Consider the following 14,824-nt stretch of genomic DNA (forward strand, 5'->3'; position numbering starts at 1 on the left):
CCATTGAGTCAATATTGATTCTCGCACAGGAACGCGTTGGCTCCTGTATTTCTTTTTACCCCTTCCATTTTGGTTCTTTTTCTCATTCCTCTTTTTTTTCTTCTTCTTCTATTTTGTGTTTTCTTTGTTTGTATCTTTTGTTGTTGTTTTTTGCTGTGCTTTTCTCGCTTTGAAGTTATTTCAATAAATATGGAAAATCGTACTTTGAACCTTAAAAAAGGACCGTGATTCACCTGCGTCAGGAAAACTTTTATCGACTCACACGGGGTAAAATATAAACACAGCCATATTGAAGTTGTGAGCAAATTTAAACTCTACATCATTTTTGAATATACAATTCATGTTCTCCTATGCTCACCATGATTTTGAGCACTACATGCACTACTTTACACCTAGATTAGTGATTTCCTCATTACAAGCACTAACTTCGGGTGTGTCGTAATTACAATCTTGTAATCACAACATCGCCTTCGCTCCGACGAAGGGCTAACGCTCGAAACGTCAGCTTTTGGAATCGTTACGGTGGCCAATTTACCACTTCAACTTTGTTGATATATCCAGATTACAATCTTGTAGGCATGCATAAACATGTACATGTGCAAATACGCCTAAGCAGCGCTTAGTCTCAGAATCGCCTCTTTAGGACATTTTTGACGGTTACTTTTGAAAATGTATGTGGAGTACATACGAAACGTCAAATCATAATCAAAATGTGCAAGTTCAATATGTTTATCACTGCTGTTTGTGTCTTATTTTTTATCAAATTACGATGGCCCAAAAACAAAAGCATTAACGATTCTTTGTCTTAATACTTTTGTCTTGAGATGTTTGATGCATTTTGCCATGAAATCAGTCGAGGTTAGGGACCGGTTCTCATTCATAATTTGATAGGGGTACAGGAGGGAATCGGAGGATTTTGGTAGTATTACAATAAATTCCACTATTATAATTCTGTCGATTAATAGTGACAGGTCCCTTAGCTTCTGTTTTCACTAACTATCCCCACTGCCAATGTAACTTATCTCCGTATACAAAATACATGAAACTAGTTAATGTAATGATCGAAAGTCATGAAATGGAATCCAACACAGAGTTAGATATAACCTTCCTAAATTTCTTGGAAACGTGTGCATTCGTTATCAGGTCACTCAGTTTCTTGAGTAAGGTGGCCTTCAAACCTCTGCCTTTGAAAGAAATGTCAAAAAAGTACACATTTTTCTCAGCGTGGTGACTTTAAACTTCCCTAACGTGTCATTTGTAACATGTTCGCAAATATTGATGAGCAAGTCCGATTTCGGAAATAACATCCGCTACATCCTTTATCCTTGCTTCGTGTTCAAGGTAACCGCTTTCTTCTTCAATGAGACTTTTGTTGTCGTCGTCGTCGTGGTCATCGTCGTCGTTTGCATCCTGCTCTGAATCTTTCGGGACTGTGGCTTTTCTTCGTTTCAAAGCAGAAAGCCTCGAGAAGAAGCTTTGAACTTGGTTCTCCGTTAGCCCTTCATTTCTAATGAATTTTGTTGTACCATCTGCCTCTCTCGCCTTTCTCATTTCTGCCGCAACTTGCGGGGGATCGGCTTTTCTGCCTGTTCTTTCACCGGTTAGAAACCTGCTTGAAACATGCCTTTTCCACTTTCTCGGTGAATCTTGTTCCCGACTACCTTTCGGTTTCGGATGGGCCCAGCCCATCTTATACACTTTAGTCAGTTCAACTTCGCCCGTCACTTCGGGTGTTCAAGCTTTCTTTAATTCAAGAGTTAGGGAGAAAAATTTCATTGTCCAGTCGCGGCTAAGGTCGTCGTAAAGGCTCTCTAGCTGATGCTTCTCTCTCGGCGTGCTCCCCGAGGTACACATGATCTTGGAGTTTTTTTGAAGAAGTGAGCTCAGAGCAGCATCCTTGTTCTGGCTAGTAAAATTACTTGTCCTCTTTATTGTTGATGGAACTTTGGTTATGATGAGATTCTGTTTTATGGCTCGTGGAGCTGTTACAGCTAGCTCGATGATCATGGGAACAACTTCCTTGAAACTCGGGTTTTGACGATCTCTTAAAGAAAAATGCATACAATGTTCAGGGCAAGGACTGCCATCTTGACAGTACATCCCATACTTTGTCTTTAGGTATCGCTTGGCATCCTTCAGATTCTTGCGAACGTCTTCGGAGAGGATTCTAACTCTCTCTGCTGGAGCGGCTCGACCCTCACGAATCAAGTTTCAGTAAAAAAAATAACCTTTACACTCTAGGAATCGGAGATGTATTCCTCACGGGATCAGACTGGAACTATCATTCTGAAAACTACGAAAATATTTGTAGCCAGTCTGGCGTTGAATACTCGGCCTCCTCTCACTGCCTGTCATTTTTCTTTGCTCTGGATGTTGACAAGTACTTGTACCGCATTTCCGGTGTTTTTTCAAAGTGTTCCGATGTTTAGAACACACAAAAATCTGTTTTAGTTTTTTTCCACTTCGAAGCCAAATTGACTGGAAAAAGGCAAAATTAACTCGTACTCGAGGATTTCTCTGGATAGATGGTAGTACTTCAAATGACTTGATACGTCGTCCTTGCATTCAAGGAGATATCGGGGCTGAAACTCTTAAATACCCGCAGCCACTGCAATCTTAGCTTTCCATGAAACACGTAGACATTTTGAGCGAAAAATTTCTCATATTATGCAAATAACTGAAGAACGTCTCCTCTCTCCGCTAGACAAACACGTAACAGACTAAGCCAAGCTAAAGCGAGGGGGGCTGGATCGAGGCATGCCGGTTTACGGTCACCTCGCAACCAGGGAGTCTCGCCACCAACCAAGTCGCCACCACAACACGACCTCGCCACCAGCCAACTCGCCACCAAGCAAAGTCCTCTCGCCACCAACGATGCACTTAATAAATCTAACACTAAATCAACGGTTGTGTTGTAATAGGTATCCGGTCAGATCGTACCAAAAAAAAGGCTTCTGTTTATTTTGTTTTTCTCGCACCCTTAGGCCCGGTTCGGAAGCCGAACTTATCATGAGCCAAACTCAATTTGAATTTGGACCGACCCATATCATTTCTGCAAAATACATTATAACAACTTATGCCTTTGGATCGGCACATGAAAAGTACAGCGTCTGAATCAAAGCCGAATTAGGTTCGGCTCAATCGTACTTCATCGGCTCCTTTGGGAGCCGATGGCTCATAAAGGAGGCGTTTTTAAGAATATCACAGTTCTGCATCTGGCAGAAGGGTCGTTGATGAAGCTACACAACTTTAGAAGGTGGCGGGCTGAAATCACGTCGGCGTTGTAGTCCTCCCAGTACTTGAAAAGTTTGGACTGCAATAGGCGGTACTTCTTACTCTGGATGGGGGATAGCTTGCCGTCAGACACAAGCTGAATCTGGATTGATGCGAGCCTAGCTTCCTGGTGTAGCAGCTCCACTAGCAGGTAGAAGGGAAGGTGAACTCGGTTGGTGGCTCTTCGATTGAGACTGTGGTGCCATCCCTCGATGTCGTTGTTGGTTCTTATAGACAGCATGTAGACGGACCAGCAGGAGGGAGGCCACATTGTACTTGAGATCCAGCTGTCTCCACGTATTTTTAAACGCGTAGCCTATGTTGGTTACTAGCCTCGTTTTCCCCTGTATGGTGCCCTCCAGAACGAGGTGGTAGGTTTTCTCAACTGGCGCTTCTGGCGGCAGGTCTGGTCCTACGGCTGAATCTTCCAAAGAGATTTCCATTGGCACTGTGTCTGGCATTGAGGGCAGTTCGAAAATGGATGACTCATCTCGAACAGGATCTTCGACAGGGTCAGCTGCAGGTAGGTCGGATGCGATGTGGACAGACTGAGCAGAAGGTGAATCGCAGACAGTGGACTCGAAGTTAACAGGAGTGCTTTCAGCAAGAGGGAACGGCTCAACGAAGTCGCATGTAGAACAGCGCCAGTCAATTGAAGTAACGTTTTTGACTGTATCGTGGTAATCAGACTGGTATACTCCGGTGCTACACTTGCGGTGTTGCCAACGGAGACAACCATCACACTGGAGACCTTCTTGACGGGCTCTGACTGGCTGTTTGCAAGAATACCACTTGGTCGAAATAACGGAATAGCTCAGAATGAACGGATTGAATAAAGTGCCCCTTTTATACGCTTCCCTAGGATCGAAATTTTGATTTAGAATAAAACACGCGATTGGATTGGATGAATCGTTTATCTGACAAACAGTATGCATGAAGTGAAGTGTTAATGAATTAAAATTCTCACCTCGAATTAAAATACTTCCCGCCGATCCTTTCATGAACCAAACCTAGTTAGGAACGGCTTTGATTCAGATGCTGTACTTTTCATGTGCCGATCCAAATACATAAATTGTTATAATGTATTTTGCAAAAATTGAGAACACTTCGCTTGGTGGCGAGTTGGCGGGTGGCGAGTTGGCGGGTGGCAAGGTCGTTTTGTGGTGGCGACTTGGTTGGTGGCTAGACTCCCTGGTGGCCAGGTGATCGGTGCCCGGCATGCCAGAAACTTCACCCCCTCAAATATATCGAACAGCGCGGGGGGAGACGTTAGACTGATGTAAGCTCAAATACCATCCCCAATTCCTTTACTTCAGTCTATTTATAACTTTCGGTTCTAATTATTTTCATCAATCACTTTTCAGGATGAAACAAGTCAAGAAACAAATGGACTAGTTATTATAATCACGTCATGCAATATACCAGGCCGGGTTTGGTCGCAGGGAAAGGTTGAGCTTGTCTCTCAAGAACGTTGTGGACTGTAACAACATAAAATCTCTAGTAATGGCAGCAAATGTTTAGAAGAAGGGACTGTTGATTGCATTCCGTGTGCTAAACCCCGGTACAAACTGCGAGAATTCTTGCAGAAGGTTGTTTTGTAAATAACACTGTAACGTACAAGTATTTTAACTCGTTTTTTTGTTCTTTTAAGCTACACAGTATGCCTGCAATGACCAGGATGCCAAATTCATTTTGTAATATTGACCTTCTCCACTCTGTACGTGGTTCTTGACCAGATTCAAGGAAAATTATTGAGGAAGCGCCCTCCGATCGCCTTTTTTTACTTTGTAAGTCATGCAAGCGTTACGACTGATCATGTTTATGCAACGTTTTTAGGACTCGCGATTTATTTTGTGTCCAATTGTTATGAAAACCTAAAACAATTTTCGTAGGAGGTAAACAAACGCAGTTTGAACGGTCAAAGACATATCTTAGTCATTTTTCAGAATTATGCAAATCAGCTTTGCGTGATTAAGTAAAGACATTGATTTGGCGTTGTTTTCAAGATGTTGGTGGATGAAAGCTAGCGAGATACCCGTAGGTTTGAGGCAATTGGTGACCTCATTGGTGTATAAACTATCGTCCGATATGTTTTTGTAGCCCGACTTATGCCTGCGTTTTGAAAATTCTTTCTTTTGAATTGGTTAGTTTTTGATATGCAAATAAAGGTCGAAAGGAAAGGGTCTCTTCTGATCACGCTGGTATGAATAGGATTTCAAGTGAAGTTTCCATATTTCATCTGTGAACTGACTGAATATAGCTTGCAACTTGAAGCAGAGAGGATTCCGTGAACTACGTTATTACAGTCGCAGCGCGCTCGACAAAAGCTGTGAAATTTACACTTTCGATGGTTGTCTACACGGGTAGTCTTGCCAAAAGTCAATTTTCGCCTGTGGCGAGGCAAAAAAAGAGAATTGGAAAACAAATAAACTATTTTTGAAACATGTGACCTAAACCCTTCTCATAGGAAAAAAAATCAAGGAAAATGTTTTTGGACGGGAGGTCGAGAGGGCCGCTCTTAGCGGAGTGGCACTTAAGAACTTATGGAAAGAGGATTGTTGAAATCTATGTTCAAGCAGGGTTGCAAGATGAAATGCCACACACTGACAATCCACTGATTCCTGATGGGCCTGCAGCATCTGCACAGACAAATGTGCACGAACCAGACACTTATGATGACCCAATCAGGGAGATGCAGATTACATTTGCAGGTGATCAGCTCACTCGGGTCAGATTTGCTGGTGCCAAAGATTTGCTATCTGGTTCTCACACAGCAGCTGATCGTTTTGAACATTGCCCGCTTTTTAGACAAGTAATGTAGCATACAAAAGCATCCCTTCTGCAGTATTCTTACTCATTTCTTTACAAAGCTGAGTCGGTGAATCAAGTTGGCAACTTAAAGTACCTCAGAGAGAAATACAATAGGAGGAATGCTACCCCATCCAAAGTTCTTGACTCCTATGAAGGAAGTGAATAGTTGTTCCTCAGTGTGGGGAAAGCTTACATCATAATTGCTGCCCTGAACGTTTTTGGGATATCAGATCTAGAGGACACACCCTCAGCACATAAATTCCCAGAAAACATTGCACATAAGAGCTCAGAAAACAAGAAGTACTGCGATGATGCCTTTGGAAAGTTCACTGACAGGTTCCTATTACAGAAAGTAAATGTCAATGACTGTGACAATGAAGATGATTATATAAAAAAGTTACGCCCTTTGTTGTATTTTCCTGGCTACTCTTGTCATGTAGATGAAGGACACTGCAGGGGAGGGAGATGGCAACAGAAATCTCATCAGCCAAAAACTTTTGCTGTCAGTTTTCAAGTCTATGGGGGCTTACAGCAAATATGCTATAGAAATGTTTTTGAGTATAGCTCAGATTGAGTGCCTGCTAACCCCACGCTCATCTGAAAAGTTTAAATGGGGATTTTTTGTTAACTGGAAGGGGTGGTGCTGGGAAGAATATTGAAGATGATCTGGCCCAAGAAATTTCAAATAGACACATTGTCAAAAGGCAGGGAGCAAACAAGAGTGTAAACTCAATTAGCAAGGTCTGCAGAGCAAGTACTGGCATCCATCAGATTGTAGAGCAGTTTGACTCGTCTGTAGGGATCCTCAAGACATCTGTCCAACATACAACTTGCGACTCACTTAAAAATGAGAAAGAAATGGTGAATGACCTATTGCATTTGAATCCTTTTAATCATGTGCCTGGAAGAGTTCTTGACAGCTTCTCTGACATTAATAGGTACCCCTTAGGGTATTTGAATATTGTTGACTATCATCAGTGGCTGGCCAAACACATGGGAGAATTATATGAGAACGATCCTTCGCAGTAAAGCACTATTTGAGCAATAGTGAAAATCAAACCTGAAAAAAATTTCAGGCCTGTACGGGATTCGAACCACTGACCTCTGCGATACTAGTGCAGCGCTCTACCAATTGAGCTAACAAGCCAACTGGGAGCAGGCCATCAAATTAATTCGATATAAACCCGTGGATGATAAATCAAACAACAACAAACATATGAAACATATGTGTGAACTGCGGTTATGAGACGTATATGAGAACGATCCTTCGCAGTAAAGCACTATTTGAGCAATAGTGAAAAATCAGACCTGAAAAAAGACCTGAAAATCAGACCTGAAAAATCAGACCTGAAATTTTTTTTCAGGTCTGATTTTCACTATTGCTCAAATAGTGCTTTACTGCGAAGGATGGTTCTCATATACGTCTCATAACCGCAGTTCACACATATGTTTCATATGTTTGTTGTTGTTTGATTTATGATCCACGGGTTTATATCGAATTAATTTGATGGCCTGCTCCCAGTTGGCTTGTTAGCTCAATTGGTAGAGCGCTGCACTAGTATCGCAGAGGTCAGTGGTTCGAATCCCGTACAGGCCTGAAATTTTTTTCAGGTCTGATTTTCACTATTGCTCAAATAGTGCTTTACTGCGAAGGATCGTTCTCATATACGTCTCATAACCACAGTTCACACATATGTTTCATATGTTTGTTGTTGTTTGATTTATCATCCACGGGTTTATATCGAATTAATTTGATGGCCTGCTCCCAGTTGGCTTGTTAGCTCAATTGGTAGAGCGCTGCACTAGTATCGCAGAGGTCAGTGGTTCGAATCCCGTACAGGCCTGAAATTTTTTTCAGGTCTGATTTTCACTATTGCTCAAATAGTGCTTTACTGCGAAGGATCGTTCTCATATACGTCTCATAACCGCAGTTCACACATATGTTTCATATGTTTGTTGTTACATGGGAGAATTATCAACTTAGATACTACTGATGATGATGGTAATTATTCAATGACTGGTGAATCACCAAATTCTGCGCAATACAGGTAGTAATAGCTTATCTGACATCTTTTAGACCCTCATCTTTCAGTCAAGAATAGTGAGCCACTGGATATCAGCTGAGATAGATATGTATGGGTTACTGACCAAATGCAAGGTCATGATGGCTGGGTATTAGCCAATGTTTTTTTTTATTTTTGCAGATTTCTTGCATCCAGCCATCTTGACAGAACAGGCTTTGTCAATTTGGATTAATCATAAAGCTTTTAGGGAAGTTTTATGCGGGACACAGCACTTAATCACAAGTGGGTTAGAAAGTGCCATCTTGTCTGCCCACCAAACTAGTCATATAATTATATGGTTGAATGAAATATATATAACACATGTCACTGACTTGAAGTTAAAAAAAATGAATCTCTGAATTCAGCAATATACAAGTAGTAATGGCTTACTTAACATCTCTTGGATCCTGATGTTTTATTAAAGACAAGTGAGCCACTAAATTTCAGCTGAGATGTTACGGTTTTTACAAGGATGGCCAATATCCTGAAATAATAGCAATAATACTACTAGTACTATGTAGTGGTGTGCCAGTGGATCATAATCAAAAACTGATCAAGACTTAAAGTGATGTGGCAGTTGATCATGCTTGATATATAATCGATTATTTTGGGAAATTGAAAACCTTGTTGCAGTCATCTAAGAACATTAACACTAGGGTGTTTTCCTTTTTCCTGAACCAACATAACAGCAGATTTAATCCATTAATATGTCCTATTAATTTTGTGAATTGTACCTTGTTTACATGTAGCTTATGAGTTCCAATATGGTAAACATTTCAAAAAATTTGTAAGAGTCCTGGTGAATTGTGAAATTATTTTGTCTTTTACAATATGACAGAAGGTCCTCTTTCTAAGGAAAATATGTGGGGCACTTATCAGAAGACTCATCCAACTGACATTGATAACTGGTTGGTAAGGACAATGTGATTATTTCCAATGATCTATAACAAAATTTCAGCAGATTTCCAACGTTAGCAGTATGGGATTCACAGATCCTCGTGAAGTTTGTGTACTAACAAACTTTAAAAGGTAAACACAATCTGATCAGTACCATGGTAGCAACGGAAGCAATAGCAATAGTGACTTTCGGTGTGTGAATCAAGATATATTTACAGTTTCTCACACTATTTACAGTTTAAGTTGACTTTCTCATCACAGTATTGTGCTCAGACATAAGCAAAAAGAAAACAAAGGTAAACAAACTGGTCAGTATTGTCGAATAAAGGCTGATAGTTTCGAAAGAAACTGTTTGGGGCTGCGTCGGTGGGAGTAACGAAATAATTTGGATATATCAACAAAGTTGAAATGGTAAATTGGCCACCGTAAAGATTACAAAAGCTGACGTTTCGAGCGTTAACCCTTCGTCGGAGCGAATAGAGGAATTGTGGGTTGTGTGTGCTTTTAAAGGCAGAAAATGGAGCTACGATATTGGTGGGTGCATGGCAACGAGAAAAACATGAATAAATTAGTGGAATGAAAAGCGTTCATTGATCCCTGTGGGATTGAGACTGCCGGTTTGAAAGATGAGCTTTTGTTCAAGATTTTTACGGCTTTCCGTGCCACCTAAGTGCAAGGAAAGACCGCAGATTGCCATATGTTGCTTAGAATGATTAGGTAAATTAAAATGTCTAGCGACTGGTTTAGATGTGTCCTTGTCATTTTTTTCCACGTCTCGAAGGTGTTCTCGGAATCGGTCACCTAGTCTTCTGCCCGTTTCGCCGATGTATATCTTTTTGCAATAAGTGCAAGTTATGCAATAGATTACATTAGCGGAGGTGCACGTGAAGTGATCGGTGATCTTAATGGATCGTTTAGGTCCCGATATTTTATCAGTGTTGTGAATGAAAGGACACGTTTTGCATCGCGCACGAGCGCATTTAAAAGTGCCTGGTTGCTCATTAGTCTGAAAAGAATTTCTGACCAAAAAATTGCCTAAGTTTTTGTCGCGTTTGAATGAAATGAGCGGAGGCTGCGAAAAGATAGTGCTTGTCTCTGGATCGTTTTGAAGTAATTTGAAGTTTTTAAGAATGATGGATTTAACTGAGTGGTTGTGAGGGTGAAACGTGAGAGTGAATGGAATGCGGTCGGAATCTTCCTTATGCGACGTTTGTAGTGCTGAATGTCGATCAATAAGTTGAGCGCGGTGGTAACCCGCTTGAACAACGGAAGCAGGGTAACCACGTTTATCGAAGAACTGGCACATTGACTCTGATTTGTGGTGAAAATCAGAGTCATTACTACATAAACGACGAAGTCTTAGAAACTGAGAAAAAGGAATGGAATTCTTAACGTGAGATGGATGAGGAGACGAATATAACAAGTAATTATGCGAGTCTGTAGGTTTGTAATACACACTAGTGCATAAACCGTTGCCTTCAATTGAAACTTTGACGTCTAAAAAGGATAAAGAATTGTCAGAAATTTCCCAAGTATATTTCAGAGCCGGGTGAAAAGAATTGACTGCAGTTATGAATTGAGTGAGCTCCTCTCTGGTAGAGGAGGTAGCGCCGATACAGTCGTCGATGTAGCGACCGTAGAGTTCAGGTTTGGACCCGTTGTATTGGCTGAAAAATTGATGTTCGACAAAACCTACAAAAACATTCGCATAGCTAGGTCCCATTTTGGTGCCCATGGCTGCACCATTGGTTTGTTTGAAGAAGTTGTTTCCGAATGAAAAACAATTGAGTGTGAGCACTAGTTCGGCTAAGCGTAGTAGTGTTTCAGATTTAGGTTCCTTAACAGTACGTTGATCAAAAAAATGTTTAAGGGCCAGAAGGCCTTCGCCATTAGGAATGACAGTGTAAAGAGACGTAATGTCCATGGTGAAAAGACGTTTGTTTTGGCCAAGGAAATTAAAGTCTCGAAAAATTTGAAGAGCGTGTTGGCTGTCTTTAATATATGATGGTAAAGTTTTGACGATGGGAGCCATAATTTTGTCTAGATAGCTGGAGATAAGTTCGGTAGGGCAACTGCAAGCCGAGACAATGGGCCGACCCGGGTTGTTAGGTTTGTGAATTTTAGGTAAAAAGTAAATACGAGAAGTTCTAGGAGTGGTTATGATGAGATTCTTTGCTGTGGCCGGCAATTCTTGTCCTGGTCAGTATTGTAGTACCAAAAGAGATAATCAATATCAATATTGATTTTGGTATGAATCAAGACACCTTGTAGTAATTTGCAGTATTTATAATAAATACTGATGTTCTAATCATTATCACAATTTATTACAGTTCTACACAGAGTAGTGCGCTTGCATATAAGCGAAAAGATCTGAGAGGAACAGATTTCATCCCAGATACTAAAGGTCTTCAATAGGTCTCTTTCTGATTCGTTACACTCCACTCCCTCCATAACTTTTGTAACCAGATCGTTATCTGCAGAAATGTCAAATAGCATGGAACTCTCTGATGGTGCTTGGGACTATTAGGCAGAAATTGCACTCCTGATTAATCTTCAAGGATAACACTGTTAATGTTGGGCAGCAATCTCACCTTGCTTTTAACAACAAGAGGTTGATACTCCTCAGTTACTTTAAACTTTCCATCACATATACAGCAACAGTTATCTTGTTGAATACTTCAGAATCCAAAGTAATCTAGAGGAAGTTTCCTTTGACAGGTGCCTTGTGATTTGCAGTAAGCTTTCATTGATTCTTCTACATGTTTCATATTATTTGCAATATTGCAATTTTTGTAGTAAAGTGTAGCACACGACGAAAGTCCTGTGTGATCGGCCGACTAATGTCTTGCATGTATGCTTCAAGGCTACTTGGTGGTGTTATGTGAATAATGTTTAGCACATAAGGAGCACGAACCCCCATGCCAAGTGCTGATGTTGCAAAGAGCAATCTCACCCTCAAATTTTCTTTATTTCTGGCAATATATCTTTCTTCATGCAACTTGTTTGGGGGGCATGAAATTGAGCAAACAGTCTTGCAGGGGGTTCTGAAGTTTCTCCAACATACTACTTGTCTCCCAATATTCTTTCAAATAATCCATAAGTGTATCCACAATATAAGTGTATCCACAATATTTCAGTCAGTAGTTTTCCCTTTGAATTGCTAGTTGATTGGCAATGGGTCCAAGGATTTGATCAAAACCTTCATTCCCATGGTGGTTACTTGGACGTACTTTGTTATTTAGGTATATTTTTACCCAGTTGGAGTTTTGTGCAACAATTTTACACACTAGTTCTCGGCCGGTTCTTTCTCGTGTACAGGTGGCTGTAACACATCAGCGGTTATCCTCCGAGGTTTTAAAACTTTCAGCTGGTCTTCAATGATGGAATTCAAAGGGCATACTACAATAACTATGTTCTTGATTGTCTTGACAGGAAAGAAATTCGGTAGAAGGTGAAAAAGAATCGACTTGCCAAATCCAGTAGGTAGGACTCCGATAACATCCTGCTCTTTCAGCATATATTCAAAACACTTCATTTGAAGAGGTTTTAAATTTAAAGATGGAAAATTACGATTATTCAAAGAAAATCCGACTCGGCGAAGCACTGACAAAAACTCTTCTGCTCTCGACGGGACCGCCATCTTGAATATTTCATTCAATATATGATAATTCAGTACACCCAAGATTTTTGGGTGTTCAGAGATCATGTGGGATTAAATGGGATTCCTTACACTTTATGTATAAAGTCAAGTTGGCAAAATTAGCTCATAAGATTTTACATGACTGTACCCCTCCCTCTATGGGTGATACTTTAACCAAGAAGACCTCTTTTATCCATCATTTACCTACTAATGAATACGGTAATAGTGCCACGCTTTAACACTTATTTGATGAAAATTTCAATGGCATTTAGAGCTTCTATTGTGTGGAATCTCCTCACCTCGGATCTCGTAAAGACATCCAATGTCAAGAATTATACAGGAATGGCCTCTAAATCCGACAAATGACGCAACTTGACTTTCAGCCGGAATCTCCGCAAACAATGCCTCACAATAATTTCCCGATTTTCTATATTATTAAGACGATTTTAATATATTTTTATTCTAGGTTTTAGTTTAATTGCACGACCCCATAAGAGGCAACGCTTGAAATAAAAGTTGTTGTATTGTATGTGACCGGTCGATCCCATGGCCTTTTCCCGTCCAACCCCCGACCCATCCCCAACTAAAGGAAAAGCCCCTGGGAACAAGGTTGGTTGTGTTAGAGTTCTGATAGTTGTGGCTTTTTGTGGTGTACGGTTGTAGGATGACTCGTCTAATAATCTGTCGGTGTGTCGGTTTCCTGTAAACTGTCGTCACGGCTTACCAGAGAGTATAGAAAAGGAAGTTTTACAAAGATAATCTAAGGCCATATCTTTGTATAGTCGCTCCCGCTTATCTTCACTCTTCTGTTAATTTCTACTGATATGTTACATAATTATATTTCTAAATACTGTGTATTTTAGTATATATTAGTATAGTTATTATTTCAGATTTTGTACAGATATATGTATGAATATATATATATATATAATCTCCATTTTATGTTTTCTCGAAGATATTAGCTCCAACAAGCTACTCTAAAATTCGAGATGAAATAAAGTTTATGATGATGATGATGCCATTTTCTTTGACTTCTCTGGTAAACTGTATGTCGGTATTTTGTCCATTAAGGTTAAGGTGGTGGTGGAGTGCGTCGGTAAACACTACAAACAGTTACACGGCACAGGCATGAGGTCTTCAGTTTCTGTTGTTGTAGCAGAAATTATGATGCAGAACATCGAGGAACGCACCCTCTCAACTTGCCCAGAAACGATACCGCTTTGGTTACGCTACGCTAACGACACATTCACCACCGTACGACACGACGAAATCGACGCATTCCACCACCACCTTAACGATGTAGAAACAGACCAATCACAACTAACTTACACCACTTGAGTCTTATAGGCAATAACATCATGGCAAAACTCACCCATCATTTTACACGAACTGGGCTAAGAACATTCTACTAACAGGAACTATTCACTTGCCTCTGATGATGACTTCCGCACAGGCTATCGAAACGTCAGTGACTACCACCGACAACAGTCTTTCTCAAGACTACACTCACCCGGACGATCACACTACACCTTCAATTTACACCGGATAGGAAACAGTCCGTGAATATGTTCAGTTATGCTCATGAATAAGTGTTAGGGGGTAAGCATCCCCGCCGAGGGATCACTGAACATTTAATAAACATTATTCATAACCAAATGCGAAAAGGTCGAAGCTGATGTGATATGAGAGTATTATGGTTCATTGCAAATTAGCCAAACCGGTGAGTTTTAGAGTCTGTAATTTCGCTATGTGTATTGTGTAAATACGATTTCCAACAAATATCTCAATGAAAATCCATTTAGTTCGTCGCTAGAACTTTCTTAAAGCGAAAAAATGCCAACTTTTCCTCCTCGGCGAGAACTTTGGGGATTCTAGTCGAGAATTTCTGAAGCTCTTTCGCTTAAATCGTGTAGCGAAAAGTAAAGGCATGGAACAACCACTTAGTTAAAGTGCGTTTGCAATTTTAAGTTTTGATGAAGTAAGAAAAATTTAATCTCTGTCTTAAATTTTTGCGTTCAAAGCGTCCTCATCGTTTTCTCCACAAATGCTTCTAACAAATTGAAATCTAGGAATTCGCCCGGTATGGCGCCATTTGACAGGAGGGGAAATATTTCAGTTTTATTTGGGTTCACAAGCTTTT

The 14,824-nt window shown here is 40.5% G+C and overlaps 1 protein-coding gene and 1 pseudogene across 1 annotated transcript; one reads left to right on the plus strand and one right to left on the minus strand.

The window, feature by feature from the left end:
• The first annotated feature begins 5,594 nt into the window (after window positions 1-5,594).
• LOC148740784 (uncharacterized) lies at window positions 5,595-7,073 on the plus strand. The gene is made up of 2 exons (XM_088757188.1): window positions 5,595-6,085; window positions 6,525-7,073. The coding sequence occupies exons 1-2, from the start codon at window positions 5,759-5,761 to the stop codon at window positions 6,741-6,743; spliced, it is 546 nt and encodes a 181-aa protein (XP_088613314.1). The 5' UTR covers window positions 5,595-5,758; the 3' UTR covers window positions 6,744-7,073.
• Window positions 7,074-11,348: 4,275 nt separating this feature from the next.
• On the minus strand, window positions 11,349-12,684 carry LOC148740785 (uncharacterized; annotated as a pseudogene).
• Between the last annotated feature and the right edge of the window lie 2,140 nt (window positions 12,685-14,824).

Source organism: Stylophora pistillata, chromosome 1 (genome assembly GCF_964205215.1).
Source record: "Stylophora pistillata chromosome 1, jaStyPist1.2, whole genome shotgun sequence".
NCBI classification, from domain to species: Eukaryota; Metazoa; Cnidaria; class Anthozoa; order Scleractinia; family Pocilloporidae; genus Stylophora; species Stylophora pistillata.

Bases quoted from the DNA above. Each gene is read 5' to 3' on its own strand.
- LOC148740784 (XM_088757188.1), top strand. From the start codon at position 5,759: ATGTTTTTGGACGGGAGGTCGAGAGGGCCGCTCTTAGCGGAGTGGCAC. The intron at 6,086-6,524 runs GTAATGTAGCAT...CTTGTCATGTAG, and splicing joins ATTGCCCGCTTTTTAGACAA to ATGAAGGACACTGCAGGGGA.